Raw genomic sequence first — 19,311 nt, forward strand, 5'->3', positions numbered from 1 at the left:
TTGATTGATAGACAGATAGTAGGTCTGCATCTCCAACATGACAATGGAGCCATGCGGACGCCGCAGAGGTAAAGAGTTTGTGAACCTTAAAGGGAGTGAAGTACGCCCTATGGAGAAAAAAAAAAAAAAAAAAAAACACATCGGAAATTGAATACATTTGAACCGCGTTACAGGGTATGAGGGTTGCATATTCTAGGACAAACCACCATTCCTTACAATGAAGTGGGCAAGCTAAGTCTGTTTTCCAATTATCGTGTAAAGGGGGTCAATGATATCCGGAGGTGGGAATGGAGGGCTTTGTAAAGCCACCTTACTAGGTGCCTACCCGTGCCCATTTCATAAATTGCTCCTACTAGCGTGTGTGTCTGTGGTTCTTCTCCAGTCGGTGTCCAGTGTTGATGCATATATCGACGTATACTGACATGTGTAAGGAAGAGGGCCCCAGGTAGATCATATGAGTGTATGAATTTCCGGTGTAAAATCAGTGATCCTGTTTCAAAAAGATTTCCGACTGCAGACACTCCGTGTTCCTCCCAGTTTATCCGTTTGGCTTGTGAGAGTACACCCAATGGTGTGGGGAGGCCACGCAAAGCGATGTTAGGAGCACATTGAGTTGTGGCTCGAGTAATATGAAGCGCAGCGCACAAGTATACCAACTCATTATTTAGTAATAACGCTAGTGTGCGTGGACAGATCGTTCCAGGCAATAGCAGTGCGTGCAGGTCACCATTACATAATTTGAGCTGGTGTGTAGCCTATTTCTCTGAGCTGTGTACCTGCTAGCCAGTGAGAGGATGCTGGAAAGTTAGTCTACCTGAATTTCCAGAGGGATAAGAGAAACCAACTGAGTCATGATCAGGGATGATAATGTAAATCACACCATACCCAGGAGAGGCTAGCTCAATCCCACAGTGTAACCGTAGGTTGGAACCTTACATCCAGATAGGCACTTGGGATTGCCCTTAACGCTTTGGAGCAGAAGATGTTTGGGTTCCTCGTGGGCTTGGCTTTTGGAGTCTATTCCTGGCCCTAACATGTCAGTCAAACGGATCATTATAGCTAAAGAGAATGATCCAAACTTAGGGTAACACGCTAGGTCACAAGTAGAAGGGATGCATAGAGATGTGTCTAGTGGCAGAGATACTGTACCACCTCCTGACCCTGCAAAATGTAAAGTATTGTGTGGATTCTGGGCCCTTTATAAGCCAGAACACCTCAAACCAACCTTGCACCGGACAGCAACAAGAAGATGCATGTGTTATGCAGGTCAGCTGCTGTAAAAAGTCAGAGAAACAAAGAGGGTGACTTGAATGCAACAGTATTGCAGTATAGAGTATGCAAGCTTGAGAAAGGTAGCGGGAGAAAAAAAAAAACAGCAAAGAGAAGCAAACATCCAAAGCCGTATAAGGGTGAAACCCTTTGTTCGAAATGTCTGAGCTAGCGAGAAACAGATTTTGAGACACCCTGTTCAGCTGGTGAAAGTACCTGGAAAAAGTAATTCCCACTTAAAAGAACTGGCGACAGTGTGCATACGCAGTGGTAAGGTAAGAATGTATGCATGACAGCTTGGCATCTGTGTTACAAACAATGCAAACACAATATAAAAGTGCCCTATAGTGCTATAATTGGAGTCAATGCAATGATTGCATTCATGTGAAGAAATAACTAAATGAGTAAAATTAACCCAAACTCAGAAGAATTTCCCATTCCAAAAAGAACATTATTGGCCACTAGAAGAAATTCCGTCTAACTGGAGACCACTGGGTAAACATTCCACATGTTTTCATGCCTACCTATGTAATCACAAAGCAAAATAGCCTGTAATTCAATTTGATAAGCCTGTAAAAACTCTGAGATACTAGACTATCTGCCAAATAACTGGACCAAAAATAAAACTTTTACACTCCGGTCTTTCTCAACATCAGCTGATGGCCCATCCCATGGAAAAGACCATGTGATCTGTCAGCAGATACCCCTAGAAATTGGGAGAGTTAATGAAATTCAAGAGAAGTGTTATTCTCATCTAAATGAGAAAGAACACATTCATCCATACAGACTCTTGGGGAAACAGTCTCCTAGCAGTGTTCTAGTAAGAATACTGCAACAAGAAAACTGCCTGAAAATTGTAAGATGCTTCTATACTGACAAAAAACAATTAGAATTTTAGTTTGAGCCACCAACAAGAAACGGTATCCTGCAATAACACTCTTTAACAAAGAAACTGCTTGCAAAACGTTTATCTTGGTAGTCCTTCTTAGAAGGATGCAGCCCACCACCTGCATTTAAAACAATCCGAATAAATTAGCTGCAGATGTAGAGTTAGATGGCCTGAGCAGAAGCACCAGTACTATGCAATACATTCATAAAGGATTTTATAAAGCTTAAAAGACTGAATAGGCTCAAAGTGGCACTGGGCTTTCAGAACTGTACTGCCATGGTTTGGATTTGGCAGTTCAGTTTGAAAAACCCCCTCTGGCAGCACACAGGGGAACACCCTAGTTAATTAGATGTCAACATAGAGCCAGTAAGAAGTGTTCACAACTAGCCCAAAATATAAATAAGTGGTGGTAAAATGGAGCCAGACATACATTAAAGTAGATTAATGAGCTAGAGTAGGTGAGCAGTCTGAATTGTATAGGGTCTTCTCATGGTTTAGAGTCTAATGAGCCTAGGGGTGAGGGTACATGGCCACCTGAAACAGGTAATACATGCATCTAAGCAATCACCTGGGACTGCATGTGTATACACAAAAGACTTGAGTAACATGCACGAAAAACAGGTGAGCAAAGAGAGACAGCGGCACAAAGCTGAGTAGAGCTTCAAGGGATTCTAAATAGGAGTCAAGTGGCACATGGGTCTAAAGCAAGAGAATCAAAGCGCAACCTTTGATTATTGAGAACCCAACAAGTACCCAGGTACATAGATACGCAAAATACAGAAGCCTTCCGGCAGGCTGTGGTAAAGGCTTACATATGGAGGTAGAACAAGCCGCTAGGCAGCAACAGAGCAACTATGCATGTCAACATTTAAACAACCCATACATCGGTGGTCAACGGTGCGGATTGTAGAACAAAAAAAGGCAGTTTCAGATTGACACGGAAGTAGAATGGTCCTTTTATTGACGAGTATGAGGTCCTACCTTGAGGAACAGATACAACTGTATTTACAAAATAGTTGTCCACAAAATGTAGCAAGCTTCAGAATTTCTGAAATATGCACCCAGTCCAGAAGCAACACTGCTCTTTGTGTACCCAAGATGATGAATAAGCATCATTAATGCTCCGAGGTCCAGTCTCTGAGGCAAGTTGAAGTCCCGATCTCAGAGGTAACAAACACACTAAAGGAGCCACTGCTGGATCTGCTGAAGCTGCCTCTGCTTTGCTGACAAGAAGTGCTATTTCTTCTTCAGAGCACGCTTCCCTTCTCCTTTCTTAGGTGGTCCTTTGCCACGAAGTTTTCGTAGACGTCTCATCTCCTCTTTAAAATCTTCGTGTTCATCCCTTTAAAAAGGGAACAAAGTCAAATTTAAATCACTTGTTACAAGTTAGAAGCAACTCAAATGTTCTGTAAATCGAAAATGAGGGGATATTAAATGGTTTGTAGATTTATCCACAAGCACTAGCTTTCAATTCTTTTAGTGCCTGTTAGAGGAAGTCTTTTACACCACGCAAATCCAAAATCCATTACTTCCTACATGTGTATATTCCCTTCTCAAAACATATGCTCCATTCGTCATTTTGTATGAAGTATGAATTTCAGCCATTATTTTGCTGCCCCACATTATATATTCAGGGAACTATTTTTCTTAGCACTTCATGGAAGTGCAGGCCTAGAAAAATCATAAAAATCTTAGTACAACTGCAGGTTGAGTAACTTGAATAATCCACTCGACCATAACTGTAATGTACTTGACCAGTAAACTGATCTCAAATTGTATGATCCTAGGCAAATATTTTAGGGCCAGATGTATCAATCTCTACAATAGTGATTACCTAATTGCAATTTTAAGCCTGTCTGTGGGACCACTGCCTGCTCTTAAAAACGTGTTTGCATGCATTCACAGAGGGGATGGGGTCCCTAGGGGACCCCTCCCCTTTGTGAATGGGTAACCACCTACTTGAAGTAGGTGGTAACTGCGATTGTTTTGCGACCACATTCACGGTCACAAAACAATCATACATACCTCTGCGATTCGGTATTGGGAAGGGACGCCGTTGACATGCCCCTTCCTAATACCGAATCGGTATGTAGTCGCAAATCCAATTTACCGAATCGCACAGTGGACTTGCTACATACCAAAATGCATTTTTGCGAGCGCAAAAATGTTTGATAAATCTGGCCCTTAGTTTACAAAGTCACCTTTTTCTTCATTTTCTAATGAGTGCACCTACAAATATGTGAGCTCAGCATTGCTGCTCTACAGAAAAAAAAACTCTTGTTTGATTAGACTAAATGTTTGCTTCATGTATAAAAATAATCCAGTCCACATATAGGAGACACATGATCCATGACTGGTCTCTTAGTTTACTAATAGCATTGCTATCATGGTAATAGAGTTTCTCAGTTTCTGTTTAAACACTCACTTTTAATAAATACATCACTAAAGCGTGAAGTTATTGCAGTTATCGCACACTGTCATATACAGACAGTACATTTTCAAGAACTGTCCAAAATCCTTCCCACTAACTTGCCGCTTTACTGATAAAACTATACAATGTATTAACAATTTGTGAAAATTGGGTTTCAGAAAACATTAATTGTTTGCACACCACCACGTAAAGTGTTCTGATCTGTTTTCATCCCATTAAAATATTTTTTTATCACACAGAAGTACAAACAATGGGCTTTCACACAACTACTGAAATCTATTTTGACATTTCTGTACATTTGACCAGCAGGTCAGACAGTTCACCTTGCAAAATCCTGGAACTCTGCGGTTAGAAGGAAAATTGATTTTAAGACAAACTGACTTTTGACCTCTGTTTCTGTTCTTTGTCAGCTGGCCAGAAGGGGAGAGTAGGTCCTAAAAATATGACTGGCCTGGTGAGTGAGCAAGTAGATTTTTCAAGGCCTGAAGTGCATGTGCTTTCTTGCTCTAGCCACCTTCATCCTTTCACCCCCAGCTCATGTGGTGTTTTCCACATCAGTTCTCTTCAGCTTTAGCTTTTTTCTATTAAATTCAAATCCTTCTCCATTCAAATTGCTCCTCCTCTTGGCATGCTACTGTCACTTATTATTGTTATTTAATTGCTCTCCCGCCCTTCTGTTGCTCCTTAACCCAACCCACCACTTTGTAGGAGGGCTCAGCAACTGCCATTTGCTACCATTCTGCTTCCTTTTGTAAATGGGCCACATTCCGGTTTTTTTTTTGTATTTACTGCTCGTAGAAGGGTTTCTGCCGTCTCAGAATGATAAATTAAAAAACACAAAATGCTGGCAAAATCATGACATATATGCATATGCATGATGAAACAGAAACGCATATACATCATTTTTTGCAGGTACTCGGCATAAGCAATAACCATTTCTCTTATTATTGCAGATGTCGAACAGCAAAAGCACTTGCAAACTCAAAAAGAGAGAACGCATGGCTCTGCCAATGCCTGTTGACATTATTATTACAATTATATGAAACACTGAAGGACATTATCTGTAGTACCACTCCACTTCTCTCTGTAGATCTGTGGTCTAAACTTTGTGCTACAGATTAAACTTCCTCTGTCTCTAATACTTAATCAGTAAAACGTATTGCATCACTCCTGAACACTAACATTGTCACACATCCCAAGTCAACACCTGTAATACAGCAGACCAAAAGTGCATGCACCCCAGACACATTGTACAGAGTCCCTCCACTCTACATACCCTTACAGTCATCTCTATTAGTCATAAATGGACTTTAACCAGTTCTTAAAAAGAATAAAAAATAACAGATTAATCCTCTTCTCCCACCCTCAAACTTACAATTTCCTTGTGTATAACATAGGTAAATTACCTGTAGAGACCAAAGAAGCGCAGCTTTCTCATTAGGGCAAAGTAGACATTGTGTTGTGGGTACCAGTCATACACCTCCTTCCTTTTAGCTAGTGGCTGCTCACTGAACAGTTTCACTACTTTCATGGACTGAGAATCCGTCGGGCGGGCAACTTCTCCGAAAATCTTGGAGCTCAGACGAGCCATTCGAATGGCATAGTTTGAAAGAGAGGACATCGCAGATCCAGGAATTGGACCATGCACGTCTGTGAACACAACCTGCCATAGAAAAGTGAAGAAGTGAAGAAAAAAAGTGAGAAGATAGCCAGCTGTGTACAAGTCAAACACTCAGCAATAATGTGCATCAACAAGACCAGTATGCAAAACAGTGGAACTACTAAGTTTGTGGTCGCCCTTAGAGCTGATAAACATTGGAAACCAATCCTTCTCTCGTCCCGTAAGTGTTATACTGGTGCTGTGAGTGGGGTATTATTATAAGTGATGGACAGTAATTCGCTTGATCAACTGGTTTTATCATGGGTGGCTGCAGTTACATGTGTGTGGGTGAGTGGCGTTGATGAGTAACAGGGTCGTTCATGCGCCATCAGATGTTGGTGTAGTAGGTGGGGAGGCTCACGCATGAAAGGCGCTATTGGAATGACTACAATTTGTGTACGAAAATGAAATTGATCCGAGCCATGGTAAAGGCAGGATATCAAGTAACCTCATCTTGTCACACGTACCAGAATGATGCCCTGGCAGCAGTCACTACCTCATTAACAGCCCTACCTAGGTGGAGTGCAGACCCTGCAAACGCCAATGCCAAGCCTCACCCCCTGTAATCACCAACGGCCCGGACCACAGGTGAAGCCAAATGTGCACGGGTTTGCACACCAGGCCGCTGCACATCTGCAGTCACATTCAGCATAATGTTCTGTATAAGTACCAAATGTTTTTTTGGACAATTACGTCTCAATGTAAAAAAAAATAAAAAAATAAAAAATGCAAGGTGTGACAAGTCAATGTTCTCAAGGAGGAGAGGGATTCCGATGATCATATAGTTAATGCACACACTGAAAAGAGGCAGCAAGTGTATTTTGCCGTAAGGAGAGCAAAAATACCTTACTCCCAGCAATTCTCTCCTTGCACATTCCACCAGCCGACAGCACTGGGTGTGACTGGCCTGAAAAAACAGGGAATTACCATAGGAATCAGGTGTGGTATTTTCAAATTCTGCAGTAACTGCCCATTTCTCGGGGGACTCTTGAGGAAACTTATTACCAGTTGTGTCTGTAATTTTACGAGGAACCCATGATAGTAACTTCCTAGGCCAGGGGACCGGTGAGGGAAGCCTCTGTATTTGACTCCTGGCTTAGACACAGTCCGATACTAAGGCTAGCAAACAAGCATAAGCCTCATTTTACATCACCCACACACCCATACTGAAGGTGGAAATATGTTATACAGACAGATAGAAAGCATGTCATGAGTCTAGAACTTAATGAGTTGGAGGCATAAAATAAAATAGGAAACGGTCTTATACTTTCTTGTTAAAATGTAGGAAGCCACTTTAAATGGTTCTACAATACCGCACTGGTGCTTAGAACCAGGACTATAAAGAAGTCTTAGCAAACAGATTTTGTTCCGTTGAAACCCGATTTTTCAAGAAAGGTAGGTGTTAGCGTGTGCGTCTTAGTAAATCTGCACCAGTTTACAAAGTGAGCTAACAAACGTTACCAACTTTAATATGTCTGCCTTGCATTTTTTTTTATATAAGCCAAACCTACTGACTTTATCAATGCATGTTTTTATTAAACTGGCATGGGGCAGATAAGAGGATTTTTGCTTTTGTTGATGTTTGCGAGGGTTTGCCATGGTCATGAAAAAACTCTTATTTTACCACAATCGAGGATAAACTGGCTAGGGGGGGGGGGGATCATGGGCAATCCAGAGCCAAAATGGAAGAGGCTGGGGTTCACTTTTCACTATCTTTTCACTATGCTAACTGATTTATTTCTCGAATTAGATCAGACTCTAGTTTCACTTCAAGTAACTTCAGTGAAACTATTCCAACTGAAAAAGCAAATATATTTTCTGTATGAAATGTACTGAGCTTATTTGGGATATTGACATTAATACTAAAATTAATGAAACCAATAAAGGAAAGAGCCTAGCAAACTAAATGTGGAAGATGCAAAATGGTCCTAAATGTCATTGACAAGGCTGCCGAAGGAGCCCCTGCACATGCTGAAGATGTGAGATGTTAAGAAATGGCTGACTTTTGACCGTTACTCTTTGAAGGGACTAAGACCAGTTTCTCAACCCTGCTTGTCTGGAACATTGGAAAAAGGTGACGTGTTACTAAAAATGATGCAGTATGAAACACGGAAAGGGTAAAGGGTTACTTAGCTCCGCAAGGCACCTGAACATCCCGTGCCCACCTCTAGCTAGGTCAACGATCGAAGACATTATCCGGTTATCAGAGGCACAATCTACACAGCAGAGACCATTTACTCCTCTCGTACTGATCTCCACCGCAAACAATTTGAGGAGGATCACCAACTTGGCTTCATTGCACTGTGCCCAGATCCTAAGAGAAGTCACCCCGACTGTCATGGCAGATCTCAACACTTTACAAATGGTCTACATCTGCCTGACTTCAGATGTAGGATGTATGCTTGCATATACACAAGTGCACATCCGGCAGTCCTAGAGAAGGGACAGGCACCGCAAAAAAGAGAGACCAGGGTCATCAAGTACAGCTTGCAGTCCTCTGCTGGATCATACTGGTGGGTAACCCCCAGCCAGACCAGGATGTCCCAACAGCCTCTGCATCCAGGTTTGTTAAGAGCCAGGTTTTCACTCTTACTGGATTTCTTGCAGCCCAGTCTACTGCCCCAGTAGCAGTGAGGCAAACATCACTGCCTAATGGTCACAGGAATCATCCTACATGGGGAACCCCAAACTGCTAGTCCACTCATCCCACGTGAATCAGGCACTGCCATAATACAAGCCTTGCAATATAACCATGCTGAGACAGCCAACTGTTGTGTATGGGATCATCCATTTTTGCCTCAACAATACACAGCTGACCGGCAGACCACATGACTGACTATTCAAGTACTTTCTCCAACCATATTGTTGACACCACCAATGCTCTCATAAAAAACAATGAAGTGGCCATTTTAGCACAATATACTACTAATTTTCAAATATCAATAAAATAAATCACCATTTTGGAAACCTTATTTGCTATTCTTCATGAATTCAGCATTGCCAAATGGCATTTCTACTATAAATGCAAGAAGGATAACAACCGTGTGTCCGCATTGCTCACGTGAAGGTGCAAGATGTACACCAGTGGTTGAAGTGGCAGCCCATCAAGAGGGGCAATTCGGGGTGGGCGAACGCGCAAGGGAACGGTCCTGCACCATAGCCTTTCCATCAGTGCTAAAACTGGTGACACTTAATACCAGCAGTGGTTCAAGCTTCGTTTTTTTCCAGCCACATTTAGTACTGTTTGAAATTATAGCATGCTTGCATTCCTCTCCCGGCCACAACCACTGCAGCCATCCTTATACCAACGTGTATTTACAAAAGTACTATTTTTTCTGCCCTGTCACCAAATCTAACCTGAAGTCAGCAGCACAATGTGTGGAGCTGCAAAATGCTAGGGGTTTGACTAACAGAAAATCCAAGCAATGACTAATGCTGAAAAAGTAGCAAACCAATGATGTCGTAAACTCAGCTGTACCTGTCCTTTCAGGAGGGAAGGGAGAAGGGCAGACTGGCAGCAGCCAAGTGCGTGCCAGTTTGATGAAGGGCAATTTTGTGTTTAAAGCATCTAAGCAGCATTGTCTTCACCTTCTGGCCCGGGAGTTGTGTGCCAACACTGTGGCAAGGATAGTGCTTCAACTGGGTAGGTACTGAGTACCTGCACTTCTTTATTTAGAAAGGGGGAGTACCTGTACTTCTCAGCACTGCTGCCATACATTTAATGTGAGAGTACCTGCACATCTCTGGAGAAAACGGGTACTCTAAAGAGAGACCACCTGCACCTCAACATTTCCAATGAAAGCACTGGGCAAGGGTCTTCATACATATCACTGATACTGCATCTACATGCAAAGTAACTCCTACTCAGTGAGGTGCAGGCACTTCTCAGGCTGCTCGCGGATGCAAAGGTCCTACAACCGCACCTCACTGCTGCAGAAGGCACTGTCCACGCTACTCCGGAAGTAACGGCCCAGTCAATCAGGGGTTGGTGCACCAACCTGAGCACAATATAGGAAGTAGTACCTGGAGACCCATCTGGGAGATTCTGTGGACATCTTGTTGCAAGATTAGGGCAGCCGTCTTCGCTTTGATGTAAGCCTATTGATTACCATGGGGCTCAACCCACCTCTGCCAAAACTACGCAGCACCAGTCCCTGCCCTCAAACAACTATAACTATATGTGATTTTAGAACTGTAGATGCGGTCATTACTGACCCCCCTCCCCCGTAGAGGACTGGTGTGCATTGGCGAAGGCTGGGAAAGGATCTCCTTTGACCCCCTATGCTCAAAACCTCCTCTTGCAGACTACTATGGTATGAGGCGAAATGTCATCACTCAGGATGCCAAAACTTCCAAAAATGAATGGCTGCCCGACGAATTATTGCAAAAGGTTACTGACATTTTAAAACAAGCGAAGGCTGAAGTGGGAAGGCCCAAACCATCTACATACTATTTATGTATATATTATTTACAAAAACTCTGAAGAAACCAGTAAAGATCTCTCTAGCCCGCAGACCTAAGTAGGGCCACTGTTTAGCAGTCCTCGCCCAGCAAAACACTTAAATCAAATAATTTTTATTTTGTTTCTCCGCACACGCTAATTCAGAGTGCATAAAAATAATCACCAAGTATTTAATCTGAGTCATGATCCAGTTGCCCTACACAAGAGAACCGCAAAAATGAAGTGAGAAGTTCAACAACATTCAGTTGTAACAATCCAACACAGAGCAAGAAGTGAGTAAAAAGCTTTGGAGGTCACCGGAAGTCTACCTTTTATAAATTCAAGTCCCGAATTGCCAACTACATACAATCAGTCGAAACAAGAAATCTTTCTTGAAATCACAGGCCAACATTGCCAAAATATCAACCCAAAAGAAAAATACAGGACCTTCTGATAGCAGGTAAATATCCCAATGTTTTCCCACTTTAACCTAACAACAAATCCAAGAACAGATCTCAAGAATGCTGCTTACCATTCATATTTCCACCCTTCCAGCAAAACATCGTAGACACAATTCGATTGGCAACCAGTAAAAGAAGATCCTACAATAGCTGCAAAAATTGAAATATACTGCTTCTAGCATAAGTATTATCACATCTCTACTACAAAAAAAACTGCCTTTCTGCTTGCGGCCTCATCAACTGATCATTCCAAGAGTCTCCTCAATCTAAAATTGGCCATTATTTGAAAGAGAACCTTTACCAAAAGGGAGAGTAAACCAAACTCGAGACCCACTATAGAAAAGTTAGTAGTCGCTCAATTATAGCCACAACTGGACTACAATCCACTAACGCAGCCCATGCAGTCTTAAGATCCATGTTTATGCTGGATGGCATGCATAATGCTGCAGCTGAAAGTAAAGTCACTGTACATCCTTCTTGTTTCGTGAGCAGCACTCAAGACTGTCAGGCACCAGGCCCTTCTCAGCAGATTGTGAATAGGTTGAGTGTCTGTAAAATAGTTTGGATGGCTTGACTCCTTTATCATATCATTTTATTTATAGATCTGCAGATTTTAAATCATTACGTTTTTAGTTATGCTGTCATTGCTTCTTTAATCTCTCTGTTCTTCTGGAGTTCTGCCATTTTGGGTGCTTGCAATCAACCTATCCAATTCTGCCCCTCAACACTCATTGCTCTACCTCCACTGGTTCACTCTTTCAGATTACCTTCTGGTCTTTTCACAGCTTTACTGAAACTACTGTCACCGTTCCTTGTTCAGAGCATGTGTCTGGATTTGTTCCTCCTCCTTTTAATTTAGACTGATATTGGTACTTCCCAACATTCTGAAAGCGAATACCTAACTCAGTAATCCACAGTCTAATTCATGTCTTCTAACTAAACCTAGGTATTCAGCCTCTGCACAACCCACAAACTCCCATCATGCCACGGTTCCCTTAAATCAGGTATGCGGTCTATGCTTAGACTGCTTGACCTACCTAGAGTTAGAAAAAAGCCTGCTTCATAGAAAGATAAACTGTAACTCCCTGACAAACTCTAAAGCCACTCCTCTCCCCCACGTAAGGCTGTGCAAATGTCCAACTTCAGACATAAGGTACTAACATTTATCAGTCAAACTGCACAGACCTCTGGCACCACCAATGGCCTATCGCTATTCAGTCATTATCACCGGTGGCAGTGAGAAGGACAAGCAAGGTTTTTTGTAATTAAAAAAATATATATATATAATGTATTGACATTCACCTTGTCATGGCACAATTACATGTTACGGCATGAAAGATTCCATGCAAGGCTTTTTTTTTTTTTTTTAACTGTACTGCTGTATGGTGACTGACTCCCCTGTAACTGGGGTGCCCTACCTTCATGTACACGAAAAGATGTGTGTTATGTAGTTCATAGGTGACTGGTCGCAAGTGGTTTACTCTGGACCCTATGCGTGTGCTGGACAAAACAAAAGTGTCCTTTGTGAATGTTGGCTATTCTGGTCTAGGACATACCTATGTTAACGTACACATTCCCGCTCTCCTTTGGAAATCTGTTGTACTTGGTGAATGGAATCATTCCCTTGCACGGTTCCCCTGCCCCAATTGAAATCTACCTTGTCCACGTTTCCTGGGCTGATGCAGCCTCCCTTGTTAACGGGAACAGATGCTAAGCTATCTCAATCCAATCTATATCTCACAAACAATCAGTCCTAACTGGTCTAAGAACTCCTGGGTTAGGCTCCTGGCACAGAAGCCTGCAAACAGATGCCTACAGAGGAACAGAAGCCAGCAAAGTCAGCTCTTTGCTGCTGCTGCCGAGAGAAAGAGCTTACCTTGAAGAGTAGATCTTAAGTGCCCGTCAGAGGAACTGACCTAATCCCAGGAAGCATCTGTGTGGCAGACAACTCCGTGGATGGGGAATTGCCAGGATTTACAAGATGAGTGAATTTATTTGGGTAGGAAAGTTAAGATCAGAAGACGAACACTGCCAAAGGCATGAAGCTGCATCGTTGCGCCTTGACAAAAGCTGATAGGCCTGAGCCAAGAAAAACATACCAAGTGCACAGTGGAGCGTGGTAGGCGCTCCTCGAACCCAGGAGCCCCAGCACTCACAACTAATGTGTGGAGTGCAATTCAGTTGGCTGGCAGAAGTTGTCATGTTTCTGTAACCATTTCCAACATCTCACTAACCTGTACAGTTCTAGTGAGATTGACTTTGAAATTGTATTCAAGGCCAAGCCCTAAATGACTAGTGCCTAGGGGAAAAATTGTGTCATCATAGACAGTAGTGGAAGCCCGATCCCATGGATGCCCTGTAACTGGAAAAATCTTAACTATGCTGATTACTTCCTAACATACAAAACCATAAAACATAATCCAGCACTGGGACTTTAAAAAAACCACTAGCCCACTAGTACTACAAACAGACCGCCAAGAGAGGGCAAACAGACATCCAATTTAGGGGTTAAAATTGGCTTCATCATCAGCTCTCCAAGGTGCACTACTGACAACATTAGTGGTGTGTGTGTGTGGGGGGGGGGGGGGGGGGGTTGCTGTTTAAGTGGCAGGTATTGGGTTTATATGATTTTGGGTTTGAAACATTTTGTTCTTCCATAGGACACCAGAGTATGTTGAGATTTCAGCCCACCAAATTATCCATTGTGGTATCCAGCTAGTCCACAATCCCTACATCTGGACCCTTATCTGGATACCCTCATCGCCTTTACACAAGAAATGCTCTTGCAAAGATTTTGCTGAAAGTGCTCCCGAGGATACCACAGCAAACCCAAACCAAGTCCCAGATAACATTAACCACAGTCAGTAGTATAAAAAAATGTGATGTCTAGCATCTTTCACGAAGTGTGGGCCGATATCCCAACCCCAGAAGATGCTAGCACGGTCAGCTTTTCGTTGTGTACCATATATATATATATATATATATATATATATGATCTATTTGCCTACATGCAGCAGTACTACACAGTGCAGCAAGAGCGCAACGGGCATGTGAATTCGCTTTTTGCACATCCGAGGCATTATGGTATTACAGAAGGGACCACAGATACTTGTGCAGCCCCTTCAATAATACTGATCGCACTGGCACACATGTAGTGTCAGCGCTATCTTCAGTGTCCCCCCCAGTTATACCCCTGCAGGCAGTTGCAGTCATTCACTGCACTCACCCACAGGGTAATCTCGAACCCCTCTTTAAAGCGTAGGCGGGTTGCCTACTTCTCAGAGAAACATCGAGCGGCTGTAAGGCAACTACTCCGTATTTCACTGAATGAGTTGCCCCCAGGACAATATGACTTTGAGAGTGCCCTGGGGGCAGAGCATTCAATGTAATAGGGCGCACTTGCCCAAAGATATGTTGTGGCACAAACAAGGACAGTGCACCCTATATACAAAATAGGCCCTGTTATCTTTTCTTGCAATATCCTAATGTTCTGAGACACAACTTTTCGCCTGACTGCTTTACAATCAAAGATAAATAAAAATAATAAAAAATTACTTTGATTTTTAAAGGACAGAACACTCACTAAAAACCGATGTGTCATTTACTTTACCATACTATATTTGCGTTTCTAAACAAACTTCATTCCCCTACCGTAAGGTTAGTTTCCAATCATAGATTATGAAATATGTGGCCTTGGGACACCAGTGACAAAAGATAGCACCCACACTGGATGGAGTATAGCAACCAGAGACAACCCCAGGATCATAAGAAAGACCTCAAAATCACCATTAAACAAATCTCCAGCCGCCAATTTAGCTATCTGTCCATCCCACTCAGGCTCCTTGTGGACAATGGCTAAGAGTGAACCAAAACCCACAGGACTCAATCTCACTGCATCAATCCTCAGCAAAGGATACTGAGCACTACGTTCTTCACCCAATGTTACCCTTCACTTGCAAAACCTGCATTTTACTTCATCCATGCCATCACCTCTTGAATCCTTCTCTGAATGCTTACCCTCCTCCTGCCCGTAACGTGGCAGATGTTTACAGTGCATTCTTTATCCCCCCCCCCCTATGAATGTCACTCTTGCAAGAGTCATCACTGGTAAGATGCCTAGCTGTTACAGCACCTTTGTTTTCTCTTTCTGCCACTACAACACAGTTTTCCATTTCTCATGCCTTTTACTCCTTTTTAATCCTAACTTTATCGTATTTTCTATCGTTTTGGATTGCTATATTCGCTCCACCACAATCTTCACTGATGCTCTTACAGTTTATCACTCTTAAAAACCCTGCACAGCTGTGATGGCTTCCTGCAAGTTAGTATCTTAGGCCAACTATAAGCTCTTTAGTTTTGAATTTGAGTTTCGCATCTTACGTTGGGCCCATGCACGTTTGTCTCCCATCAAAGTCAATTGCTATGTTATTCTTAACAAAACTAAAGAAGGTATTTATACCATGGTTTATTTGTATCATGCTCACAATTCCGGTACATTTTCATGTGCTTTCTCCCTAACCGCCCGGACGCAGTACTTCCCCTTTCGTCTTCCTCCAAACTGTTAAGCCTCCCCTTTCTTCCTTATTTCAATGTGGCAAGTCAAATTATATTTCTTAACCACCAAATCGTGAAACAACTTCCTGCTGAACTTCTGCTTTAACCACAGGTCAGCAACATATGAACAAATGTGCTGCAGTTGTATAGGTGTGTTACATTTACTTATGTGAACATGGGATCACATTACTCAACTACTGAACATGGCAATACGTAGTCTTGTAAAGTGAAGAAACGTCATTTTATAAAGTATCACCAGCAGGCCTGGCACAAAAATCTTCATGCAAGAAAATTCTGCAGCGGTTTTTGCATCTGCCTCGTTTCCTACACCAAGGATGTCTAATTAAAGTACCAACAATGCTGCATTCAAAGATCCTTCGTGTGAGTTAAGGGCACAAGATGGGTACTGTGTAGCATTAAAGACTTGGCAACCCATCGACTTAGTCAAAAATTTAGCTTGCAGAAGTGTGTGCCCTTGTGATGTGCGAAAGCCAAAAGGAGAATAGGAGTATCACGAGGCACCAGCCAAAAAAGAAAATGTTAAATTTCAAAGCTCAAGTTGAAAATGCAGATACTACTGCGCTGAATGCCGTTGCTGGACTCCGGCCATGTTAAATTTAAAATGCCTTCAACTTTGATGTAAACCAAGTGTTTCCAACAAAGCATAGTAAGGAGGAGCAAAATCACTCATCTCCTGTAGCTCCCGCACTCATCAATAGGGTTCAATGATACAGTGATGGCAGAACATGGTGGCTTATTCATACTGCTAAGCACAAAAGGAAGTGCAGTACGGTTGTAGCAAATCCAGGAACACAATCCATTTAACATCCAGAATACCTCTCAGATGTCCTAGAACCAGGTAAAAAAAAAAACAAGCAAAAAAAATCCAAGTTGCTAATATTGATCGGAGGAGTTCAGTGGTCGAAGTGCATTAAACAAAGCATGGAAACAGTGTATACTGCACGCAATGGGGGCGGGGTCAGTTAGTGTGGGGGCGTGGGCAAAACGGTGACTAAAAGAATCCAAAATATTCTGTACGTTTTTTGGTCTTTCACTGTCAGGCAGCGACATATAAAATAACGCACAGCTTAAATGAAAAATAAATAAAAGAAAGTGCATACTCAGTGGGCAATGCACTATGGCACATTAAGAAACCTCTATTAATGCGGAAAAAGGTTTAAGATAAAACGGTGTTTCTAAAATACAGATTTTAGCAATACCCTCACTGTACACAAAGCAATTATTTTTACATAGCTGTGCCTTCAACGCCTCCAAGGGTAATAAGCTCTATATGAATACAGTTACATTTAAAAGCACGCACTTCACAGCTCAGTTAAATTTCTGTACTACATCATAAGGAATAAATCTTTGACATCACAAAGTTTTGAGTGATTAGATCAATTAAAGCCAATACTGAGCATACGCATACTTTACATACGCATTTTACCCTCTACATTTGTAGATTAACTCCTTGTGCACATCTGCATTTCTTTCAGCAAGTAGGCACCCTGACAGGAAGGCATGATAGGCTGTCTGCCCTGCTTCTATTTCACTCACAGGCGACTCAGTGAATGGCACTGCAGCTGAAGCATTTAAACTATCGGAACTATCCGGGATGGTGTTTATTTTTATTTTTTTAAACGAAAGTAGGGGAATGGGTTTTCATAAATCCCAAAAATATAGGCATATCGTGCCCCTCCGATCCCGTGCACTTCGACCTGTAGGAGAAGACACCATCAGCTTCCAACCTAGTCATATGTATTTGTTTTAAACCACGGTCTAATTACAGATGTTGACCCTAACTTGTGCTGGAAAGGCATTAGAAACACGATCACCTGTCTTAATGGGGCAAGGAGACGATGCTATTAAATATCAGAGAAGAACCCGTGAGCAGAGCAATCCATATCTTTTTAATCTATTTGTTCTCTCCGCCGCTTGTTTCTGCATTGACCATAGTGGGCTCCTCAACACCATCAAAAGGCATCACAGCAAGAGATGTATAATGGCTTACTTGATACCTGAAAAACCCTAGCAACTTTAACAAACTGGGTCAATTCCTCTCCATAAGCACCAAAATCGTGCATGGGGTAACTCAAGGTCTGGCTCTGTCACCAACTCTATTAATCGCTTACATGACTGCGCTCAATGTCAAGATCACCCACAAGACTCGCTATCAAAGAAAATACTATACCAACTGAACCCAAAAGATGAAGCTAGAACATTTCTGAACACGTGTAATGAATGGCCTTTCACGTGCTAATCAATGGCCCTTCACTTTCTCTTCTTGCAACCCAGTCTCTCCCCTCCTTCGTTCTTCTTCCCCACGTTTTTCATCACACCATCCAAGTCTCCCGTGTGCCGGCTTCCCCATCACTCTCTTGATTAGGCGAGGTTCAGGCAAAACACCTGACTTGACCATAGATCAAATTACTAAGTATACCATCTACCCGCTACTTACAAGTGTCGGCAATAAACTCTGACTATTGTCCGTCGGTCGCTGTTAACCTTTCAAAAGTGTCATTCGTGCACCACTCAGCACTTCCGGGTCGCAACTACTAAACAGTTCTTTGGATGAGGGCGGAACTGCTAATTTCTAACGCGATCTAGGATTGGAGTATTGAGGGATTTCAACCAATCAAGTTTTCTGATATCTGCACAGACGGAGACGGGACTCCTATGTAAAGGGACCTGGGATTGGAACACTATGGGGGGACCTCAGCCAATCCTAGTGCGTGCGCAGAACTCCGAAACGTTGATTGGCTGTAGAATCTGTGTGCGCCTCAAGCCTGACCTGAGTTAGTCACGCCTGACTGTGCCCTGTGTTAGACTTCTGCAGCCTTCAGTTCTGGATGGGAGGGCCGAAGCGGAGTCAAATTGAGCGCTATAGTGCCGAGATTTCGGATTGCTTTTGTGTGTCATCTCTATGTTTCTAGCGCGCATATGCGCGACATTTCAGTGCTTTTGTGCAGCACTTTACCATGAGTGTACCAAAACAGCTATGGCTCCGTAATGAAACCAGTTTCTCTATTTTAACCCCTTTTGTGCAGCGAGGGGCTCTCTAGAAATGGGTGCAATGATTATAAAGTGCTTATGCCCCCGTTGCAAGAGATGCAAATCATGTCTTGCGATGAATTGTAGGGAGTTACATTTTGCCTGGTAACTATATCTCGTCATGGCAAGGAATTCGACTGTGATAAGCTGCTGTCATCAAAGTATATGATACGTCCAGCTATTACTGTTTTTTTGTACATGATATGAATTGCATTCTGGGAATTGTAGCTTCCTTTCCTATGGTCTGTTGGCTACAAACGTCAGAGCTGCTGAAAATGTGTCGCAGGACAGCAGCCTAATTACACCAGCCAATAGATTAATGGGGTGAAAAATTTAGGGTATAAAGGCGCTTAGGAACCTAAATCATGAATTATTTTTAGTGTCCAATGAGGGGTGCCTGCACCAGGGAAATCACCCTATCCCTACTGGTTTGCACAAAACCCACTAACACGATAATACTACGTGCAGCACTCCACTCACAGACATAAACATTATCTAAAGTTAAAAAAAACATGGTCTTGAAAAGAACATACACTTTTAATTTGAATTTACAAC

At 42.5% G+C, this 19,311-nt stretch overlaps 1 protein-coding gene across 1 annotated transcript; it reads right to left on the reverse strand.

The window, feature by feature from the left end:
• Positions 1–3,098: 3,098 nt before the first annotated feature.
• On the reverse strand, positions 3,099–18,294 carry MRPS33 (mitochondrial ribosomal protein S33). The gene is made up of 3 exons (XM_069227909.1): positions 18,164–18,294; positions 5,996–6,252; positions 3,099–3,500 (listed from the first exon to the last, which is right to left on the reverse strand). Exons 2-3 carry the CDS (start codon positions 6,208–6,210, stop codon positions 3,395–3,397), a joined length of 321 nt encoding a protein of 106 aa, XP_069084010.1. The 5' UTR covers positions 6,211–6,252; positions 18,164–18,294; the 3' UTR covers positions 3,099–3,394.
• Positions 18,295–19,311: the final 1,017 nt, after the last annotated feature.

Source organism: Pleurodeles waltl, chromosome 4_1 (genome assembly GCF_031143425.1).
Source record: "Pleurodeles waltl isolate 20211129_DDA chromosome 4_1, aPleWal1.hap1.20221129, whole genome shotgun sequence".
Taxonomy (NCBI): Eukaryota; Metazoa; Chordata; class Amphibia; order Caudata; family Salamandridae; genus Pleurodeles; species Pleurodeles waltl.